General features: G+C 37.3%; 1 protein-coding gene across 1 annotated transcript; it reads left to right on the top strand.

Annotated features, from left to right (window-relative positions):
* Window positions 1–22,773, top strand: AKIRIN2 (akirin 2). Its single transcript, XM_012638228.1, has 5 exons — window positions 1–836; window positions 17,463–17,606; window positions 20,672–20,821; window positions 21,773–21,844; window positions 22,088–22,773. The coding sequence occupies exons 1-5, from the start codon at window positions 602–604 to the stop codon at window positions 22,096–22,098; spliced, it is 612 nt and encodes a 203-aa protein (XP_012493682.1). The 5' UTR covers window positions 1–601; the 3' UTR covers window positions 22,099–22,773.
* Window positions 22,774–24,016: the final 1,243 nt, after the last annotated feature.

The following is a 24,016-nucleotide window of genomic DNA, read 5'->3' as shown; positions in this document are numbered from 1 at the left end:
ATCGGCGGCGTTGTTATTGACGCCATATTGGGGCCGCCGGCGGGTGGAAGAGTCGTACGGGGGAGGGGGAAGCGGTTGGACGTGTTCGCTTGAGCTTCTGCTGCCGCAGCCACCTCGTAATCCCTCCGCATCGATCGCCGCTGGAAATCTATTGACAGTACCAGGGCGTATTAGGAGCTGTGTTCCTGCTTCACACCCCACGGGGCTACTTTCGACTTCCCAAGGGAACCGGTGTCAGCACGGGAGCGCCTCAGGCGCGGCGCAAAGCTCGAACGGACGGCAGGGGTGGCCGGAGCCTTTCCCGAGGGAGCCGCGCCTGAGGAGGCGGAAGAGCCCCCCTGACGCGGCTGGCTGGCGTGTGCTACCGCCACCGCCCCTCCCGCTCTCGCCCCGGCCGGCCCTGGCCACTGCCCCTGCCGCGGAGGCAGCGGCGGCGGCAGCTCTCCTTTCCTCAACCGGCGCTCCGCGACCCGCCTGGCTCTCTGAGCCCGTCGCTTAGGCTCTCCTCGACTCTCTGCTCTTCCCCTCTCCCCTTGCCCTCCTCTTCCCGTCGCCCTTACCCGACCCCACCCGAGCCCGGCGCCTCGGCTGCTCCCCGGCCATGGCGTGCGGAGCCACTCTAAAAAGAACTCTGGATTTCGACCCGCTGTTGAGCCCGGCGTCCCCAAAGCGGAGGCGATGTGCGCCATTGTCGGCTCCCACCTCGGCCGCCGCCTCCCCGTCGTCGGCTGCCGCGGCCACCGCCGCCTCCTTCTCGGCTGCGGCCGCCTCGCCACAGAAGTATCTCCGAATGGAGCCGTCCCCCTTCGGCGACGTCTCCTCCCGCCTCACCACAGGTGGGACTCGGCCCCGCGGCTGCCGGGGTGGGCGAGAGAACTGGGGTCCCTGGGCGCGGGATGCGGCAGCGGGGTGGGGGTGCCGGGCTGTGGTTCTCGTTCTTAGCAAAGTAACTCGGCTACCACATTTCTTCTAATTAGCTCTTCGGGCTACGGAGACACAATAGAAATGGCCTGATGTCAAGGGGGGAGGGTGGTCTAGAGGTAAGGTGGGTAGGGGCCGTGCCTTGCCGGTATTGTGGGAAAGAGGGACATCCTTTTCTTTGGGCCGAGTGATCGGAATTGAGTATTTCCGTAGTCGGTAGAGCCCCAGCGGAAATGATCAGAGAGGGCGATATTATTCATAAATTTAGGCGAGAGAAGGGTCACATTTCACTCGAATCCCAATGTCTGTTTGCCTTAATCGATTGGTTGCAGCTATTAACTCTGGGACTGGGTGGTTTGAGGCGAGGCGACAGCCCCTCTTCCAGTTCAGACATGGCTGATTTTAGTATAGAGGGGGTGGGGGTGAGTATGGATGTCACTGGGCGAGATCTAGGCCTGTCATTAATCACCCACAAGAACGCCACTTTGGCTGAGTCAAGACCTGTTTCCCTAGCAGGGTCAACAACAAAGAAAATGCTCTTTTCGAGTACTGTAATATGATCACACTATATGTCTTGACCTGGAGAAATCTTGAACTTTTAATGAAAAGCAAATTGTATTGAAAATCGGGGCTGAGTAGTTGCTTGTATTTGGAAATGCTTTATTTCTGCCCAACAAAGTATGTTGGGAGAAAACAATCTAGCCTTGAGAATTAGAAATGAACCCAAGATTCCAAGTTGACTTCAGACACTTGCTTTTCATCCTGAAACATTTCCTGAAAGAGTCTATGGGGAATGTCTTTTGGCTGCTTTGTACAGCATATGTATGCCCAGTTTTTTCAGAACTTTGAAATCCTTGTGTGCCCCTGGCACAGTCCTAGGATAGGCTTTTGTGGACTTGAAGTGTAAATCTGTTTCCTTTGTGTGTAGCATGCAAAGGTTTCTGTGTGAGCCTTTGGTAATATCACCCTTAGACAAAGCCTTTTCATAGCTTGATTTAAATGTATTATTATCATTAGCTTAAAAAGTTGGAAGTACATACCACTATATTTATTAACTTCCATTTGAAATTGACTTTACTTAGTGTTTTTTTTTTTAATATAAGATTTTTAAATATCCTTTCCTAAATCCATGGAGGGAAACCCTAAAATACCCAGGCTACCATTTTTGCTGTTAAATATTTGATCTGACTTACTGTTTTGGAGTTGTAGCGAGTTTTCACAGGAATTCTCAGATAATTTTGTTTAATATCATACCTAAACTGTCTTTTATATAAAGGCATTAGTTGACTGATTGTTAGACTTTTTTAAAAAAAAGAAGGAAACAACCAGTGTCAAGAATGAGCTACTGGTGGTTGACATTTTCAGAGTTTATCCTTCAGTGAAATGGTATCATTGAAAACTGAAATGGTATCAGAATCTGCGTTTAACTAATAAGGCTGTTTCAAAATAAGTGTAGCAATAAATTTCGGTCAAGGGAGTGAATTAATACAGTGCTAGGTTTGGGAGTTAAAGTACTACATCTCATTGCTAAAATAGTCTTGAGCATGTATGTAAACCATCATGGGACTATAACATGCTCCCCCACTTTAAAAGGAATTTATTCAGAAGGAATTGTTCCCATCCTTTGTAAACTTGTCATTTCATTGATGTATTTGTAGCGTTGGTTAATGCAATTGGCTCCACATTATCCCAAGTTTCAGTTAAGTGGACTATAATAGTAAAATGACTGGAATTACTGGAATTGTTTAAGCCAGCTGCTTAACATTCACATTTTCTGAAATATTGCTGTCTTCTGTTCTTTGAGGTGTTTTTTAACTTTAGAACTTTGATCATATCCTGAACCCTAAACTCACATCCTAAGTGATTTTGAGTCTGCTAAAAGTTATTTCAACTAATTTGAATATTAACATAAAAAGTTGACTTGAAAACTAGTTATAATTGCTGGTTTTGACTTGCTAAAATGTACATTTTTAAACTGTGATTTTGGATGATATCCTACATGTAATTTAATTTGGCTTTGTGTTTATATGGCCAGTTTGGGGTGTGCGCCTGTATAGTTTTTGTAATAATGTTGTCATAATGGGAGCTGCAGTGTTGTGCAGGTAATCAAAGAGCTTCCCAGTTTTCATGTTAACAGACTTGGAAATAATTTTCTCAAGCACCTGATTTTTAGATTCCTATTAATATTCTAACACTGGTGATTCTTAAACTTCACTGGAGTGAATACCCATATATCCTTAGCTGAAATAAGTAGCTAGGATTGGAAATGGACCGTGGCTTACCAAATTGAGATTGACTAGAACTCTGTGGGAACCTCTGTTTTCCTCTTACTTCTGTGAGTTCAAATATAATTTAAATAATTTAGAACTAGAGTACTGAAGTGAATTTTTTTCAGAGCATGTATACAATTATCTTTGTTCTCAAGGTTTCTTCTGGTGGTATAGCTGAAGTCATGTTGTGGCTTTATTAGTTTCAGGAATTTGGACATCTGTTTTAAACCCTAGCTATCAGTCATCCCAGGAAGGTGATTCTGAAATTTGACCTGTTTACTATTCTTATTTAAATCAATATTCTTTAAACTTTTGCAACTTAATACTAGGAAAAAGGAAAGGGCTATCTGAGCTAAAAGAAGTAAAGCTTGCTTTCTCAACCTCAAGACTAAGAGCCTTTATTATGCTAAGTAGTATTGTGACTTTTTTTAGGGGCACCTTAACACACAACATATTCTAAACCTGGTTTTGGGGGCATCTGGAATGTTACTAATTCAGAAATGCTGTCCCGGGTCTAGGGCAGGGTTGACATGCTACAGCCATAGTTTTGTATAGCCTGAGAGCTAAGAATGTTTTTTATATTTTTAAATGGTTGGAAAAGAATCAAAAGAATTAGTTCTTGACACATGAAGATTATATGAAATTCAAATTTCAGTGTCCATAAATAAAATTTTATTGGAACACAGCTGTGCTCATCCTCTTTTTAAAAAGTATTACCCATTTCAGGTTATAATGGCAGTGTTGAGTAGTTGTCACAGAGACTGTATTGCCCCAAAGCTCTGTATTTGCTATATAGTCTTTATAGAAAAAGTTTGCTCACCCTGGTCTAGGGTGTCAGCAGTGAAGCTTATGATACCCCTGGATATGGAAAAGGAAAAGTGGATGATAAGGGGAAATAAAGGGAGGGGGAGGAGCACCACTGAAAATGGTCAGGGAAATGAATGCCTCTAGTAGCTGCATCATCCATACTCATCCTGGTTAAGTTATTATAGTCGAAAACAAATTCAGAGTGTTCTTTCTGATTGGTTTTTGAAACATCTCATAGTATTACCATTTAGCCAGAAGACTGCCATGACATTCCCAAGAAATTATTTTAATAAAACCAAAATATTAGGCAACATTACAAGAGACTCAGTCCAATCCAACACATTGTTTTCATAATTGTGTAGTGAATGAATGATCTGAAGATATCCTTCAGTGGAGTTAACTTATTTGTAAGTTTGCTAAGCACATTAATAGACATTGTTTATGGCTTGGTACCATTGCTCTAGTCTGCCTTAGGAATTGGATTGAAGAGTTAAATTCCTTTGTAAGAACTCATTGTATTTGCTGGAAACTTGCCATTGAAAATGGAAACTACAGCTTGTGAATGGGGAAGAGTTTACAGGAACATAGATTGTTCACTAGACATTGATGCATGCCTGCAAACGGAGACACCAGCTGGCTTAAATGAAATATAAATGGTTCTAGGCAAACAAATGAGATGTCTGTTGAAAGAGGCAGCATCTCACTTCAGATGTCATTTATGTGGAGCCAGAAGTGTTTTTTAATATTTTGTGGTTATTTAGACAGCTGTTAAGTTGCTTCTAGTTTCTCAGTGGATTTGGCAACTGAATGTTTTTAATGGTCTTTGCATTTTGGATTTTAAACCTGAAATTTTAATTAGGGCTGTGTGTAGCTGCAGTTATTTCATAGTTTTATGAGTTATGCATTTAAGAATCCTGTAAATTTATGGCCATTAAAAACAGTACAGTTGTATTCATTATTGATATTGAGCCACTTTCTTCTTTCTTTTTTAAGGTAGAAAAATAAAGCCTAATTTGAGAACTGAAATACATAGGCTAAAACATGGCTAGATCAGAGATTAGTCCCTCTTTAGGTGTGGATGCTACTAGCTACTATGGTTGCCACAGAGACATAATGTGGGATGTAAAGGAGAATAATAAATTTCTTCAGTTTTTGAATGGCTTTTTAGGGAAAAAAAATACAGTGTATTACTCAAGTAGGTCTTTTCTACTAAGTGTTTTAATAGGCCCAGGAGGACACAGTGATAGAAAACTTTTGTTTTGAAAGGTTGAGAATAAAAGAGATTGAGTGGAAGTGTCCAGTTTTGAGTATTTTTCCTATTTGAAAAGAAACTTGATTCTTATTAAAGAAGAATGCAGTGATAGCATGGGTTGAGTTTGGGCCTCTGGGGATAGCTGGTTCATGAACTAGATAATGGTATTTGGGGGTGGGTATTTTCAAGTACCTATGACTGAATTAGTTAGCCAGCAATTTGTGGTCCCTGCAGTCCTTGCATTAACACTGTGCCAAGTACTCTTGACTCACAAAGTGTTTTTTATGCATATGTGAAAGTACAGTGAATTTCTTGCTTTTGAGAAGACTGCCTACTTTTGAAAAGGTACAAAGGGGAAATACTTACTCAAGCCTATAGGTACCAGTCTGGCATCTCCAGATGGTAAAGAATCTTCACAAATGAATTTACTTCAAAGAGATGCATCTTTAATTTTATTGCTGACTGTGGTGATTCTGAATTCATCCTGCCTCAATGTTTCTCAGCTTTCTAAACAAACCTAAGAGATGTAATCCATCAGCAGCAGTCTTGCTGTAGCAATGACTGATCACAGGGATGCCCCCCGAATTTTGGGTCATATGGCAAATCCCATATACAATGGTTTGAAACTAGCCCCAAAGTTACTCTTATCTGCCATTAGTTAATGTTTTATCACAAACAAAGTTTTAAAATACTGAATTTATTTGTTGGCTCCATAAAGTTTTGGCATTTCCCAAGGCTCTTCCAGGTCCTGAAGTTGAAAAAAACTTGTAATATCAGTTTTACCTGTTAATTCTGTACCAGTTTTTCCTTTTAGACTGTTTTGTGACAAAATAGTCATATAACTTGACAACAGTGTTTGTGACTCGAATGAGTTGTATCAATACTAGGAAATACTGCAATGAGTTTAAGACTTTGAACAATACTTTAAGGCACTTGAAGTATACTTCCCAATATTTCTTCATCTTTCTGGACAAAGATAAACATGGATTACATGAATTACAGTATTTAAATAGTCCTATTTACAAGAATTTTACCATTATCAGAGATTTTCATATTTGAAGAAACACATTTTTAAAGATTTTACAGGATTTTTAGGAGAAAATATTCTGTAATGAATTTCTGATCTTTTATTTCTAAAGGAATTGAATAATTTCAGTTATAGCAAATTTTTCACATGAAATACTGCAGCTGTATTGATCAGGGAATCCTTGTAGCTGTTATAATTCAAAATTCTGGTGTATGTCAGCTTTAATATATGAATTTGTCACCTTTAATATTTATTTTGGACCTATTAATCAGAATTTTACAATATAACAGATTTTGTAATCTCTCTTGTGATAGTAGGCTTTTTTGGGTGGTGGTGGTAGTGGTTTAACCTTCCAGCACTAGGCAGCTCATAGTGTACTTTTAGTTTGCCTTGGAATGTAGCTTACTTTCTTTTTCCCTTTAAAAATCTTATGTCATTAGTTTTTATCTGTCATAAATGTCAAGGAAGATCATCCTGAGATGTACTAGTACTTTAGAACATTGTGATTTTGTTAAAATTGTAATTGTCCATTAATACAATTTTTGGATTTGACTTAATTTTTAATTTCTAGGTTTATTCATTTACCAATTTTTTCTTAATATTATTAAAAAATGTAAATTCCTCCTCTAGAAGTTACTTAATATCAAGCCCTTATGAACGCCATTTGAGTTCCAGATACTAGGACAAAAGTCTCTTGAGGGACTGATAGGATAGAGCAGCCACTATTGATACTTTATTAGCTAGCTAAACTTGAATAAAAATAATTCTTATGCTTTATCTAATATACCTATTTTAATTTCTTGTGGATGTTTTTTTCACATTAGTATTTTTTTTTTTTTCTTTTTTTTTTTGAGACAGAGTCTCACTGTGTTGCCCGCGCTAGAGTGCCATGGCGTCATCCTAGCTCACAGCAACCTCAAACTCCTGGGCTCAAGCGATCCTCCTGCCTCAGCCTCCCGAGTAGCTGGGACTACAGGCGTGCGCCACCATGCCCGGCTAATTTTTTTTTCTATATATTTTTAGTTGTCCAATTAATTTTCTTTCTAATTTTAGTAGAGACGGGGTCTTGCTCTTGCTCAGGCTGGTTTCCAACTCCTGAGCTTAAACAATCCGCCCGCCTCGGCCTCCCAGAGAGCTAGGATTACAGGCGTGAGCCACCGCGCCTGGCCTTCACATTAGTATTAATATTATTTTCACCTTTTATAGCCTAAGTACTGAAATCAGTTTACTGATTAAATCACTTTTGCAAAAGTGGGTTTTTTTAAGGTGTTAGAGCTTGTTTACTGGCTAATTTTCTGAAATTGTCTCAGTATGTGATGTGTATTCATTCTGACTTTTGGTTTAGCATTCATTTTCATTTCTGTTAATGTTAATTCTTAGAAAACTCCTTCAAAAAATTAAAGGGAATGTTTGGAGGGAGGGACTTGAAAGAGTTGATTTTTCTGTTTTTTTTGTTGAATTGACCTAGCAATTGAAGAATAGAATATACAGTGTTTTGAAGAAAACCAAATTGTCAAACATTACGGTGCCTGAACTATGCCTTTTGTTACAAGGGAGTGCCTTGTTCCTTGTGCTAAAGTGTAATTCTCTGGCAGAAGAACTTTTCTAAGTGGTGTATAATTAGTTAAAAGCATAGGAAATTTTAGTTGCTATGACACGTGGGGACCAGACCTGATGCTCATTGTAACAAAATTTGATGGCCCAAGGTGAAATACGGTGATTATCATAACCTGGCACTATAATCAGTAGCACATGTGTGGCAATGCTAACATCCCAAGTTAAAATAATTCTTCACTTTTAATATACTAAATAAACATTCTGGTTGGGTGCAGATGCCTATCCTAAGGGGAAGCAGTTTAAAGACTTGAAGTATAAATTTCTGGATGTAACACGTGAAGATTTCCTAAAATTTGTTTTGTTACATCCAGTGATCACTGTTACAGGGCTCTAGGTATACGAGAATTATGCTTTGTTTTGGTTACAGCCTTCTTGACAATCACATTTTTTGAAGTTTCATGGTATGAAAGTATCAATAATGGTAATAATCCCTCTATTCTAACTGACATCATGATTTTTTTAAAATTAACTTTCCTCATTGTGATTAATTATAACTTTAGGTGCTTATAGATTTTGACTAGTTGTAGTAATACACTACTGGAGAGGGCAGTAGATGTTAACAGCTTGGGCCCTGAGGTCAAGCCTGGCACTCCTGTGTTTGGACTGTGGGACCTTTCAGAAGACATTGAAACAGAGCCTTATTTTCCTCATCTTTGAAAATGTGCACATGATGATAGTAGTAACTGCCTCGTAAAGTTGTGAGGATTAAGAGATTTAACTACCACTAAGTGCTGCAAACAGTCAACAATGGGCAACTTCAAATGGGACTTCTAAAATTGTCTAGTAATCCTGCCTTTAAGTGAATAACGTTGCGTTACGTTTAATAGTTGCTATCAGATGTAGTTTCTTCATATTTTTTTTTAGTACCAGTACTGCCAACATTTATGCCTATCCTGTTTTCCTTTTCCTGTCATTGAGGATTAAATGAGATAATTAAAGCACTGTATATGGTGACGGAAAGATCCCACTTCTCTCCAAAGGAACCTTATCCTCTTGATTATTCCTTTTTTCCTCTCTCAATAGGATCTTTGCTTTTGGCTTTAAATATCCTCAGGTCTTCCATTAGAAAGTAAATAAATAAAATATCCTTATTTTCTTCCAGCAGTTATCTTGCAGATTTCCTCCACTTCAAAATCAAATTCAAAGAGGTTTCAAATAGTCTGCTTGCTTCCATTTCTTCAGATCTCAACTTCTAATGTATTCGTGCTTCAAGCAGCTCTTGTCAGGTCACCAGTGACTTCTGTGGCACTCAGTCAGTTCTCTTGTTTGACCTTTTTTACAGCATTCACCCAGTTGACGCGCTGCTTTCTTTTTGAAATAATTTTTTTTTTTTTTCTTCTGTGACCACACTGTTTTCTGCTACTTCTGGCTGCTCTTTCTTCACTTGACCATGAAGCGTAGGAATTCCTTAGTTCTAGGTGCAGCTCCATGCCTTTCTCACTTATTAGCTCCCTAAGCAGTTGCATGCGTGCTCCTGGCTTGAGTTTTCACTTAGAGATGACTCTAATTTATATTTAGACTATTCCTCTTAGTTCCAGCCATGGGGAATTTGGACCTTTTATTATCAGATCTTCCCAGTAGGCCCCCCCCCACACCAGAAGTCAGAATTTTTGTGAAATCTGTTGACTTTTAAATGTTCATAGCTAACTTACAAAATACATGGGATAAACAAAAGATGTCTGTGGGCTTCTAATCAATGCCTTATAGTGTGAGAAGTGGTCTTAATTATTCTTCCGAAAAATAGTCATGGTAGAAAAGTAATTGCATTTGTTCACCATCAGTCATATAATGATGAACATGAATTTCCTTTTTTAAAAAAAGCATGTTAGGAGCTCTGAATGAATCAGGGTATATAGGTTTATGTCATGTAAGGAGACTCCCTGAATAGGTCCAGACAAGTTAAATTAAGTTGTAGAATATTTTCACTAGGAAGTGATATGTCTAACTCAACTACAAAAACCATTCAGGTGAGTGTGGCAAAATGAATTTAGATTAGCTTAGATATTTTTGTACTTGTAATAAGCCCTGATATTAATGTCTTCCTCCTTCCCTTCCCTAATATATACTGCTCAGTAATAAATAAACCAACCACTTTTTAAAAATTGCCACATTAAGGGAGTTATTTTAAGCAATGACTAGAAACTTAAGTACCTGTAGTTCCAGACAATTAATATAAATGAGAGAAGTAAACTAGGTGGGGACTAGTGAATTCCAGTTTTGCTACTGACTAGCAGCATCACTTCATGAGAAATGCAAAATCTTTTTTTTTTATTTTTTTGTTTTTTGAGACAGAGTCTCACTCTTTTGCCCGGGCTAGAGTGAGTGCCGTGGCGTCAGCCTAGCTCTCAGCAACCTCAAACTCTCCTGGGCTCAAGTGATCCTCCTGCCTCAGCCTCCCGAGTAGCTGGGACTACAGGCATGCACCACCATGCCCGGCTAATTTTAGTTGGCCAATTAATTTCTTTCTAATTTTAGTAGAGGCGGGGTCTCGCTCTTGCTCAGGCTGGTCTCGAACTCCTGAGCTCAAACAATCCGCCCGCCTCGGCCTCCCAGAGTGCTAGGATTATAGGCGTGACCCACCACGCCTGGCCAGAAATGCAGAATCTTAAGCTCTGCCCCTCAGAACTTACATTTTAACAAGATCCTCAGGTGATTTGTGTATGCATTAAAATTTTAGAAGCCGCCGGGCACAGTGGCTCACGCCTGTAATCCTAGCACTCTGGGAGGCCGAGGTGGGCGGATTGTTTGAGCTCAGGAGTTCAAGACCAGCCTGAGCAAGAGCGACACCCCGTCTCTACTAAAAATAGAAAGAAATTAGCTGGACAACTAAAACTATATAGAAAAAATTAGCCGGGCATGGTGACGTGTGCCTGTAGTCCCAGCTACTGGGGAGGCTGAGGCAGAAGGATTGCTTGAACCCAGGAGTTTGAGGTTGCTGTGAGCTAGGCTGATACCACGGCACTCACTCTAGCCCGGGCAACAGAGCCAGACTCTGTCTCAAAAAAAAAAAAAAAAAAAAAAAATTTAGAAGCATTTGAGAACTTAGGCTCAAAACATAGCAGCCACTTTTCATCGTCAGCTGAGTTTTGTCTTATAATCTAGTGTTTTCCCCAAGAGTAGTCAGAAATCTGACTTTTTATGTAAAATCAGCCAACTTTTAAATGTTGGCCACACATTTACACGTTTTAAAAAAACGTGTCCGTGGGCCTAGATTTGGCCTGTAAATCATCAGTTTGCAAATTCTGGTTTCTAGTTAAATGCTAAAGCTAAATTTTTGTGTGTGTGTGTATGTTGAGTTCCCTAACAAGTTGTTATAGGCGATGGATTTGTTCTTCAGATTGACTGTGCTGCCCTGGAATCCTCAAGGAGTCTGCTTTCTCAATCTTTGCAACTGGCTTATGTTCTAAATTTATGTTATATAATATTTTACTGTATAAGAGGCATTCATTTATCTTCTTACGGGAGGAAGGAAAACCATAATCACTACAAAGTCAAATTCTATTATTCCACTGGTACTATATAGCCAATGAGTACTTATTTTAAATAAATGACTCAATTTGTTAAAACCTTGCAAATATAAGTTACTTTACCTTCATGGCTGTGTGGTCAATTTAGAATAGGAACTGAGCCTCTTGCCTTGGGACCAGATGTTTTCTGTAGCATGCACATTTTGGATAGTTGAATTTCCCCTTCATTTATTACCTTTTTTTTGGTTTTACTCTGTTTTGCTAGTTTGTAAGCCATTTGAGAAGATTAAGTAGTGTAAGAGCTACACAACAAAAGCAACAAGGTTAACATATCCCCTTAGTGTAATATAAACTAGAGGTATGAAACTTACTGGATATCAAGGAGGATCTCCCTACTGAATAAGAATTGTTGGACTCCTTCCATTAGTGAGATCCCATTTTGCAGTTAATCTGTGAAACTTACACTTACCTGCAGGGTCTTAAGAAATCGAGCCATTTATTTAAAAGAAGAAATCATTGGCTGTATAGTACCAGTGAAATAATCAAATTTGACCTTGTAGTGATTATAGTTTTTTTTCCTTCTGTAGGAAGGTAAGTGAATATCTCTTATATAGTAAAATACTACATAATGTAAATTTAGAACTTAAGCCAGTTGCTTTTAAAGTATTATTGATAATACCCTAAAGTTTATTTAAATGTGTATAGCTGTATTGTGCTTATTACTAATAGGATTCGTGCTAATCCAAATGGAAGTTAAAACCATAGGTACCTTGAATTTGATTTCAGGTCCTTTGATATAGCAGTAATTTTAAAGTGAATTTAAAACGGTATCAGCTATTCTTCTTAGTCAAATAGCTCTTGGTTGGATAAGAACATTGTCCTTAAAGTTCCTTCAAGGAAAGCATAAGAACTATTTTAGTTTCCGAACAGATGATCCTGGGAAAATAGCTGATTTATAAAAAAGATGGGTCTCCATAGCAACTCCCAGTTGTGTGTGTTCTAATTTATAAAGTAGACATGGCAATGTCTAGTATGTAGTTCAGAGCTCTAGATTTGTTCTGTTATTTTATTTGGAACAGTTTCTTAGTTTTGGGTCTTAATGACTACTGCAGGTTTTCTTAATTATGTGTAGTGTTTCCATATCATTTGTGTTCCTGACTAGAACTGGCAGACTTTCAAGATTTTTTTTTAATCCCATTGTTTGTGTTGTCTTTCTCGATGTACTTTCACTTTTTTTTCCAAAGATATTCCATAGAGAAGTAAATGGTATTATTGGCATATAAAGTGATACAAAAGAGTCTCATACACCTAAATTTAAAACTGTTCATGAAACCATAATGTTTGATGTAGTAGTTATGTTTGTTGTAAAATAGTAAAGCTTTACGGGTCTGGAGCAAAAGTTTAGTTTCACATAACAGATTTTTAGAGCTCATGGACTCTAGAAAGATACTTTGATATCTGCCCCTCATTTATGCTTCTCCTTTAAACACATTTTTAATTGCTTTCAATTCTGTGTTCCTCCCTTTGCTTTCAGTCCCATCTTGATGTTTCTCCTACCTGCATTGATTATTTTTTTATCCCATAACTGCTTTCTCCTCTTTATATTGTTGACATTATTAATTGTGGTTAGGATTTCTTTTCTTTCTTTTTTTTTGAGACAGAGTCTCACTTTGTTGCCCAGGCTAGAGTGTCCTGGCATCAGCCTAGCTCACAGCAACCTCAAACTCCTGGGCTCAAGCGATCTTCCTGCCTCAGCCTTCCAAAGTAGCTGGGATTATAGGTGCGAGCCACCACGCCTGGCTAATTTTTCTGTTTTTAGTAGAGACGGGGTCTCACTCTTGTTCATGCTGGTGTCAAACTCCTGAACTCAAGCAGTCCTCCTGCCTTGGCCTCCCACAGTGCTGGCATTAGAGGTGTGAGCCACTGTGCCTGGCCAAGGATGAGAATTTTTATTAGCAATCTCGATGACATTTACTAGATTTGGGAATGAAAATGCCACGACTTTCACTTAGGCTAATACTTTCACTTAGGCAGTATTTTATGGTAGGAGAGTAATGTAGTTTTTAGGATTTTGAAAAGGGGATATACAACTATTTGTGGTATAGCTTGTCATAATAACCATATATATTTTGCTCTAAATGATTGCATATTATGCCTCATAAGCCAAATATGAAGGCTATGTGATTAAAACTGGAATGTGCAACTGATAATGGAAGTGAAGCTTTGACTTTATGGACTGTAAATTGTGTTGGCAAAACAATGTCAAATGTCACATGTACCTGGGTAGCTTAAAACTAAGTAGATGTAAGTACATAACTGATGTATGGAAGCAGTTTAAGTCAGCCAAATATCTAGATTGCACTTACTTAGCTCAATAGTCTATTGAGTTGTAGAATATTGAATCTGAGGAAATTTGAGTTAATCAGCTTCAAAACTGTTTATACCCCTGAACTGAAAGAAATTGAGCTTGAGGCTTGTAGTTAGCTGTTTGCTCCTTGTGCTGCAGAGATCTTGGCCAAGTTAAATTGGACCATTCACTGCGTAACATTGTTGATCACATGCTACCAGTATTAGAGCATTTGAGGGCACCGTGCAGCTTAGATGACATCGTTGCATCATAGTAGACGTAAAAAGCAATGTAGGAAATAGCGTTCAAAATTCTTCAGCCCTTTAACTGACGATATCAAGTGTCGGCAAGGACGTGGAGCAGCTGGAACTCTAATACGTTATTGGTGGGAATGCAAAATGGTAAAATTATTCTGGGAAATGGTTTGGTGGTTTCTTGCAAAATAAAACCATTCACTTGCCATGTGATTAGGCAGTCCAGTCCCCATTCCTAGGTATTTACCCAAGAGAAATGAAAGTATGTCCACCTAAAGATTTGTACTTGAATATTCATAATAGCCTCAAATTGGAAACAGTCCAAATGTCCATTAACAGGAGAATGGATAAATGAACACACACATACTGGAATAGTACTCATCAATAAAAAAGGAAGGAATTTCTGATTCACGCAATGTATATGAATCTCAGAAGCATTTTGCTGAGTGAAAGAAATAGTTTGTATTAATTTAAAAATGAAGTTATCAGTATGAAATAAAATGGCTGTCTATTGAACAGTTAAGATACCTTGATATAAATGTGTTTCTTAATATTCACTAGAGGTATTCAATAGAACTGGTGCAACATCCAATCTCAACCAGGATAAGCACAAATAACCTCATCTTTTAATAACAGAACTCTCTTTAGTAACAGTATTCTAAAAGGCTTTAAAAACAATGATATTTCACTGACAGACAGCAAGCTTCACTCATTTATCACTCTCTCTGTCCAAAGCTACCATTATCCTGACCTACACACACACACACACACACACACACACACACACACACACATTTTTGGAGACAGCATCTTGCTCTGTTGCCCAGGCTAGAGTACAGTGGCATCATCATAGCTCACAGCAACCTCAAACTGCTGGGCTCAAGCGGTCCTCCTGCCTCAGCCTCCCAACCTAGGTGTATGCCACCATGCCCGGCAATTTTTTTTTTTGTGGAGATGGGATCTCACTATGTTTCTCAGGCTGGTCTCGAACTCCTAGCCTCAAGTGATCCTCCTACCTCAGCCTCCCAAAGTGCTAGTATTATAGGTGTGAGCTACCGTACCTGGCCAGAAAAGTCTATACTCTTTGATTCCATTTATATGAAATTCTAGAAAGGGAAAACTTTATAGTAATAGCAGTATTGGCTGATTGTTAGGGGTGTGGTGTCAGTTGTGAATTAACTGCAAAGGAGCATGAGAGAACTCTTTGGGGTGGTGATGAAGTTCTTTATCACAGTTGTGATGGTTCCAAGACTGTATACCGTTGTCAGAACTCAATGATTTGTGCATTTCAATTGGTGAATTTTTTACTTATATATTCTACCTGAAAGTTCTTTAGCTTGTTAGTGATGTCTCTAAGTATCAGATGGTATGGAGTTTTACATAGCTAAATTTAAAAAAATTTTTACTATTATCTTAATCCTGGTTAGATCCCAATTGAGACTGTCAAATGAATAAATTGAGTTTGTTATAAGCATTTTTTGGTACATTTTAGTTGTGCTTTGATTGTGTGTTTCTGAAGCAAAAGGAATACTAAAGTAATCTGAGAATAGCTATGTGGTGATCAAATAATGTATTAATATATAAGCCACACAAAAGATAGATATTAAAGTCAAGTTACCCGAGCTAGTACATCCTAAATTCTCTGGTTATGGATAAATTTATGATGCTTTGAATGGCAGTTTTGATCAGGATAGTGGTAGCTTTGGACAGAGAGAGTGATAAATGAGTGAAGCTTGCTGTCTGTCAGTGAAATATCATTGTTTTTAAAGCCTTTTAGAATATTGTTACTAAAAAGAGTTCTGTTATTAAAAGATGGGGATATTTGTGCTTATCCTGGTTGAGATTGGATGTTGCACCAGTTCTATTGAATACCTCTAGTGAATATTAAGAAACATTTGTATCAAGGTATCTTAACTGTTCAATAGACAGCCATTTTATTTCATACTGATAACTTCATTTTTAAATTAACACAAACTATTTCAAATAAATGTAAAAACTTCATTTTTAAATTAACACAAACTATTTCAAATAAATGTAAAAGGACTGAAAATGACCATAACTCATATTAAACAAATGTTAACATTCTGAAAATGTTAAATACAGCTAAAGCACCCCTGACAACCATCCTGAAATTAATCATTCCAATGTGTGATTTGGTACTTAAACCACACATTCATGTATACGTAAACAGATTTGTTTACACACAAAAATTTATATAAATGGTATCTTAACTAGCTATATCTTGCAACTGTATTTTTTTTTTCCAGTTAAAATACTGAAACTGGCAGTAACTAAAATGTTTAGGGGACTGATTCATGTCCCCTCAGAGTCTCTCAAAAGTCCTCAAAGTTCTTCTCCTAGGGAAATAAAGTGAGAAAAAAGACAAGTGACAAGTAAATACCTAAGAAAACCACCATTAAATTTTACAAAAGATTATTGTACATAAATCTTTAGCATTCAGTTGAATTTTCAGTTCTTAAATTCATGCATCATTGTAGAGTTGAATGTTAAAAAGTTACACTTTGCTGTATTTGTGAATCCTTTTATTGCCTGTTAACTGCTACCTTTTCATTTTTGCTTAATCGTGCTTTGGATTGGGATTAATAAACTTCTTGGGATATAGTTTCACATTGATAACCTGTTAATTTGGTAGCTAAGGGGATAGTGAGAAAGTCTGGAGGGGAGTGGAAACCCTAAGCAGGGATTTTCCGGAGAAGCCAAATGGTAACTATTTTGAATTAGAAATCTTCTAAAATGAATCATACTGGCCTAAAGGATAGGCTATATATAATTTTAAACCCGTTTCTATGGTTGTGGTTCAAGATAATTGCACTGTAGAATAGTGGTTCTTAACTTATTGAAGACCTGTTATGTATTAATACTAATTAATTTATATGGATCCCCACCACCACTGAGATTCAGAATGCTTTGCTGTTAATGTTGTAATATTCTTAGGGTCTATTGCGCTTAATATTAATGGCCATGACCATTTGATGTACGATGATTTTTTAGTTCCCATCTGCTTTGTTTTGTTGACCTGTCACTTCTCACTGGTACTGCTTGAATATACATAATCTTCCTCCCTTCTAATTATTTATGGGCTTGGGAAACCTGTTAATGTAATAATAGTTCTATGTGTGATAAATAGATGAGCTTCGAGTTTGGGACTTGTAAAAAATCTGAGTAAAATGGGTGCTTTAGTTCACAGACTCCCTGACCATTATTTTGAATGAAAAACTTGTAAGTTTATTTTTTGCTAGTCAGTGGTCAACAAGAATGATATCGTTGAATAGTTGGAGTCCAGGCTGTGTGTATGTGCTGTTTCTAAGCGAGTGCCCCCATTTGTGCTGAAATGAATTTCTCCCAGAATCAGTTTTCTGGATATTATTTGAAGGGGATATTTTGGGTAGATTGGTTCTACTAAATAATTGTTGGAAAGCAAACCTTTAAAAAAAATTAAAAGTTTTTATCTTGCCAAATCTTACCTTTTTTTCTTTTAGAACAAATTCTGTACAACATAAAACAAGAGTATAAACGCATGCAGAAGAGAAGACATTTAGAAACTAGTTTCCAACAGACAGATCCATGTTGTACTTCTGATGCACAGCCACATGCATTTCTCCTCAGTGGACCAGCTTCACCAGGTAATAATAAACTTCAAGAAACAATAAACTTAAAGAAATGTTTTTTCTTTAAGTGAAAAGATATTTAGAATGGGAAAAGTGTAATCCAAATTGCCTTTAGTCACTTAAGTTACTATTCCCCCTACTTTAAAAAAAAATATTTATACAAGTAATGCATGGTATCTTAAAAATATGGTACAAAATAAGAAACCACCACCTGAATTCCCACTTTAACCAGAGACAACCACTTGTATACAATAGCCCCAAAGTGTGGACATCCTGTAAGTACTAAGATTTGTAACCCCCATTTATTAAAAAAACGAAAACAAAGTAACAATATACCGTATGTTTCTTTGTTAGGTATAGATATACCTTGCCATGGCTGAACGCTGCCATTTTATAGATTTTCCATAATTACTTAACTGTCCATTATTGATAGATTAATTAGACTCAGAAGTTCTGCTCTTGCAGTATTTATAGAAATATCCCTGTGCACATACCCTCACATACCTGTACTATTGGGATAGATTCCTAAAGGTGGATTTTTTTCATCCTGTATCTGTTTCAATCTACTTCTTGTTGGAGGAAGTGGTTGCAAATAAACTTTTTTTAAAAAGGGAAGAAAAATAAGGGCTACTTGAAGGGAAAATTGAAATTTCTTGTTGAAAAAGAGCCATCAAAACTTTAATAAAGTTCCCAGCAAAATAGTTTTTCATGTGACATTTGCCTTTGTTCCCTTTCTTCCCAGCAGGGATAGGAAAACCTGGCAGAGTAAAAAAAAAATTCAAAGGCCACAAAATAGTCAAATAAAATTAGGGAGCATGAAATTATTCCAAACTAAATACTGTAGTATACCTACAGATTTTGGGGGCCAGGTATAAAGTGGTTGAAATTTGGTAAGGGGAGGTGAGGGTTGGGGACTAGACTATATCAGCAGGAAACCAAGATCCCATTATCCTTTCATTAGTTAGCTGACTCAGAAGATCAATTAACTGGCAGCCTTAACAAAGGTACGAATTAAGTTAAGATAGCCTGAGTAATTACGGACTAAAGCTGGTGTGCTTTCATATTCTTGTGGTAGACACAGTTCTAATAAGCATAGTTAACTGGTCCTAGCCATGCAGGTTATTATATAAGGAGCAGGCAAAGAGAGAGAAATAGGGGATAATGGTCAGATACACAGAGCAAGGTGAAGAAACAGTTGACAGCAAATGTGTGTGTGCTTGAATGTGTATAAAATACTGGTGGTAGTGTCAGATGGTTGTCACAATCCTCAAGTCTCAAAAAGATTAATTTCAGATGTTCTTATGATGGAAATGATGTTTTTGGAAGGTCATAGTGCCTTAAGTGTACTTTAAGAGAACACATTTCTGAAGAAATCTTTTATATGAAGTATCTCATTATCTGATAATGCCAGGTGGCTATTCATAATCTCTAAGGACACTGAACCATAAAGTTTAAATATTGAATATTAGGTGTATAGTGTCAAAGGTTTATTTTTACAAAATGGTCTCCTAGCTAATATTATTAATTAAAAAACAAAAACCTTATTACAAAAAAAGTACAAAATTCAGGTGATAAAGTTTCAGTGCCCTTTCCTTTAAGAGATCACAGAAATAAATAGGCCTCTGAATTTTTGCTCATGAAATCAGCTTACACAGAGAGATCCTTGGCATCCTATTCTCCCATAAAGCTTTTCTTAACATAGACCTATGATTAGTGTCTTAAAAATTATGTTTTTTAAGATCACAAAATGTTTTCTTTAAAAAAAAATGTCCTAGTAGGTATAAAAATACTGAAGGAGTCTTTTTGCTACTTTACGAATGAAATTGACAAACACTGATGGTATAGCTGCTCTTGGGTTTAGTTGCTTTAGGAATCTTAGTGACGACAGTGTAGTTTTATGATATTTCAGAGTTTTAAGCATATCATCAGCTCAATGCTTAAGCTTATTTTTCCATGTGAGTTGTTATATTAACTCCATGGGAATTAATAATGGTTACTGTGTTCAAAAACCTTCAGAATCAATTATGCTCCTTTATAGCAAGGGACAAGTATCTAGATTCCAGAATGTTTTTTAAAGTATCTTTTTTTTTTTTTTTTTTTTTGAGACAGGGTCTCACTCTGTTGCCCTGGCTAGAGTGAGTGCCGTGGCGTTAGCCTAGCTCACAGCAACCTCAAACTCCTGGGCTCAAGCAATCCTCCTGCCTCAGCCTCCCAAGTAGCTGGGACTACAGGCATGCGCCACTATGCCCGGCTAATTTTTTCTATATATTTTTAGTTGTCCGATTAATTCCTTTCTATTTTTAGTAGAGACGGGGTCTCGCTCTTGTTCAGGCTGGTCTCGAACTCCTGAGCTCAAACAATCCGCCCGCCTCGGCCTCCCAGAGTGCTAGGATTACAGGCGTGAGCCACCGCGCCCGGCCTAAAGTATCTTTTTAAAAAGAGTTCATGCTATACACTTTTTTTTTTTTTTTGAACATAAAGGTTTTATTGTGCCAACATGAAATCTATTTTCTTTTTTTAATAGAGGGAAACCCCTCTAAGTTAAGGGGTTTAGAAAATGGGGGGTATTAAGTGAAAAGGTAGAATAACCCCCAGTTTGTTGTGGGTTAAGATATTTATTAATGGTTTGGCTTTTAACATTGTCTTTTTACAGGCATAATCATTTGTTACTCTGGGACTAAGTAAAATTAAGCTTTAGGCTAGAGATATTCTTTATTGTAGGAAGGTTTAGTCACTAAAACACTTTATGGTATGCTGTTTTCTAGATTGGAGATAAGTTTTTTTTAATGGGACGTATCATTGTGATACTTACATTTTGTTTATATCTTGAATTTTTTTCTATTCATCTTTAGACTTTTTCCCTTATATTTGATTATATCTTGCTGTGTTTTTCCAGAGTCATGAGCTGATAGAATTTTAATCCCATTTTATGACTCCTTGGGAAATCCTGTGCTAAAAACTGATTAAAAATGCTTTTACATCAACATTGAAGAGATCCAAATAAAACCTCTTCAGTTAGAAGATGCTTTCTAGCATGGCTCTAACACTCAGGTGCTGTTGTTTGTTCTTGTTATACATAGGGACTTCATCCGCAACATCCTCACCTCTAAAAAAAGAACAGCCCTTATTTACTCTACGGCAAGTTGGGATGATCTGTGAACGTTTGTTGAAAGAACGTGAAGAGAAAGTTCGAGAAGAATATGAAGAAATATTGAACACAAAACTTGCAGGTATGTGATGAATTTATTTTTTACAGTTTCCCAGAAACTGATTTTAAGAACTGCATTATTTCCCACATGTACTTTATATCAATTAAGTTACCCTTTCTATACACTATGTTCTTTTAAGAACCAGAGAATTTCAGTTCAAGAAAGGAAATTAACTTTCTTGTAGGTCATGGCCCACCTTAGCAACCTCAGGAAAAGAGTATTCACTAGCCATGTAGATTAGTAGCAGTATGAGTGAACTATAATTTTCTTTTGATGTATGTATCCTGTGCTAAAAATGGACTTCAGCTGTGTACCTCAGTTTGGTTGTGAAATTTTGGACTTTATATCTTTCATAACTTTGCCATAGATCTAGACATTTAAAATATCTAATTGGCTGGTGCTGTGTAAGTCATTTTAAGGTATTAAACTGCAGTCTTATTTTAATTATCAAAAAATTCAATAAAATTTGATAAGTGCGGCAAATAAAATTTATTGTGTATGGTAACTTAATCAGAATGTTCTTTCTAAGCCACAGATTTTACTATATATAGGTATTATAAGCTTTTTGATTCTTACAGAGCTAAATCAAGGTATTAATAAAAGAAAATTCGCTTAGTTATATGACATCCTTTTCTGTGACATTTGGTTAGGTTATGGGTGGATGTTTTGTTCTGTTTTCTCATTGCTGTAAATTGCCATTCATAGACCACATATAAAAAACTTCCAAAATAGAAAGGTATCTTTTTATTGCAAGCTTATTTCTAATCTTAGTAAAATAAATAAACCCCATTTAGTCTGTTTATGACATCATGTGATTTGGACTAAAACCTAGGTTTACTAAGCTTCATGCTCTTTCCATTTGATGCACTAAAAGTGTCAACTTAGACTTACTATGTATTTTGAGAGTTGATCTGGCTCTAATATAGAGGGTATTTTGCAAATCATGTAATTGACATACACCTTTATTTATAGAACAATATGATGCATTTGTGAAGTTTACGCATGATCAAATAATGCGACGATATGGAGAACAGCCTGCTAGTTGTAAGTATTTCACCTTTGAAGTTAAAAAATGGAAACAAGACCATCTTTTAAGAAGATAATTATTTTCATACTTGAGAATTTAACAGAAAATTATAGAGAAAACACCTGGAGGAAATAAACAGCATAACTTTGTAAGGCTTTTGGTCACTTAAATACTCATGGGGAATATTAGGAATCAAGATCTGGTATTTGCTTGAATTTTGACCTTTACTTTGCACTAATTATCCTTTTCTCCCCCTTTAGATGTTTCATGAATCACGTATTCTGCGTTTGTGGGCTGCCTTGTTCCTTGTTGAGTTGTTGCAAGAGGTCCCAATTATTGACATGCAGCAATGCCAGTACCCCCCTGTGAATACAGGTTACTTCAAGCTTTCGTCAGTGGCAACCACTCTTACGCAGCAGCAACTGGTTTTGGAAATTCCCCTGATGTCAGTACCACCTGGATGTGGACCTTTGCTACCTGTATTAATACCAGTGGCCTCATTTTGCTGTATCATTACAATTTGGCTTCTCATATTAATATGTTTGAAAAGGATTAAAGCTGGTATTCTAGAACATGCCCTTCACTGGTTGTGTAAATAAAACTGTAGAATGACACTTCAGATGAAGTTAGTGTGATTTAAATTGTGCACTACAACCAAGCTGTAACCAGTTATTAATAATTTTAGAATGTAATCCCAGGACAATATTAAGCAAATAGCCTACAGTGCTTCCTGTGAAATAGAGAAGGGCATTTCTATATTCCAGGACTTCTTGGGGTTTCAGAATGGGTTTATATGATTTTTTTTTTTTTTTTTTTTTTTGGTAGTTTTATTTATTCTATCAGTCTTTTTAACAAATGTTTATTGCTGCATTTTTTCCAGTGTATCATTGTTTTACCGCCCTTGTAGTACTGGAATTTAGTTGGAAGAATAAAACATTTACTTCTATTCTGCTTGTTTTTTAATGTACAGATGGGTAGTATTTGAATAAAGCCAGTGTTTTAATTGTAAGCATTTTTCAGGAATCAGTGAAGGTAATTGCCTCGTAAGATTTGAGTGTTTAAAAAAACTGATTCTAAATTGCTTCTTCTGTAACTTACTGCATGACAGAATGTTAGTTATGTAATCAGTTTTAACAGCTGTAGAAGTCTTACCTCAAAGATTATCGGCAGAATCCAGTTTTTTTAAGGACTTAATATGAAAACCATGATTCAGCAAATTTATCTCGCTTTCCATACATGGTTTCCAAACATAGTTTTCTTACAATCAATCAAGTGAGCAAAAAAAAAATGCTTCAGTGGATTCTTTTGTTGAATTCTAATAGCATGTTTCCACCAATTAAGCCAATCTTAAATGTAACCAGCACATATACATTTAGTTCTGACCTAATTAATGGAAGAAGGAAAAAAGTTTTTTCTTTTTAACTTTGGTAATTATATTTCACTAATTGTTTTAAACAAGCCTAAAAAGTGGAATAGGACTTTCACAAGATCCCCAGGTAATTCATGTGACCATTAGTATTTGAGAAACATTGATATATAGCACAGGGTCGCCATAAGGTGGATACTTATATCTGCTTTTAACAGGTTAGTGTACAGAGACTCTCAACCTCAGCACTATTGGCAATTTGGGCCAGTTCACTTTTTGTTGTGGGGGGCTGTTCCTATGCATTGCACATGTTAGCCACATCTCTGGCCCCTACCACTAGATACCAATAACCCCACTAGATACCTGTATCAAGTTGTGATAACCAGATTGTCCCCAGACATTGCCACATGTCCCTGAGGGACAAAACAGCCCAGCTGAGAACCACTGGTTTGGCAGAATAGCATTTTTAGGAAAAACGCAAGCAGTGAGTTAAACTGTGGAGACTATGGGAGTAGACAGAGTATATACAAGCTTTATTCCTTTTTTTTTTTTTTTGAGACAGAGTCTCACTGTTTTGCCCAGGCTAGAGTGAGTGCCGTGGCGTCAGCAGCCTAGCTCACAGCAACCTCAAACTCCTGGGCTCAAGTGATTCTTCTGCCTCAGCCTCCCGAGTAGCTGGGACTACAGGCATGCACCACCACGCCCGGCTAATTTTTTCTATATATTTTTAGTTGTCCGATTAATTTCTTTCTATTTTTAGTAGAGACGGGGTCTCGCTCTTGCTCAGGCTGGTCTCGAACTCCTGAGCTCAAACAATCCTCCC

This window comes from Propithecus coquereli, unplaced genomic scaffold, assembly GCF_000956105.1.
Source record: "Propithecus coquereli isolate 6110/MARCELLA unplaced genomic scaffold, Pcoq_1.0 Scaffold127, whole genome shotgun sequence".
NCBI lineage: Eukaryota > Metazoa > Chordata > Mammalia > Primates > Indriidae > Propithecus > Propithecus coquereli.
Note: the sequence above shows the minus strand (reverse complement) of the source record. Positions and strands in the feature narration are given on the sequence as shown.

What these genes read in the sequence shown, in the direction of transcription:
- AKIRIN2 (XM_012638228.1), top strand. Translation starts at nt 602, where the DNA reads ATGGCGTGCGGAGCCACTCTAAAAAGAACTCTGGATTTCGACCCGCTG. An exon ending in CTCCTCCCGCCTCACCACAG is followed by an intron (nt 837 to 17,462) that starts GTGGGACTCGGC and finishes TTTTTCTTTTAG; the next exon opens with AACAAATTCTGTACAACATA. An exon ending in ATTGAACACAAAACTTGCAG is followed by an intron (nt 20,822 to 21,772) that starts GTATGTGATGAA and finishes CTTTATTTATAG; the next exon opens with AACAATATGATGCATTTGTG.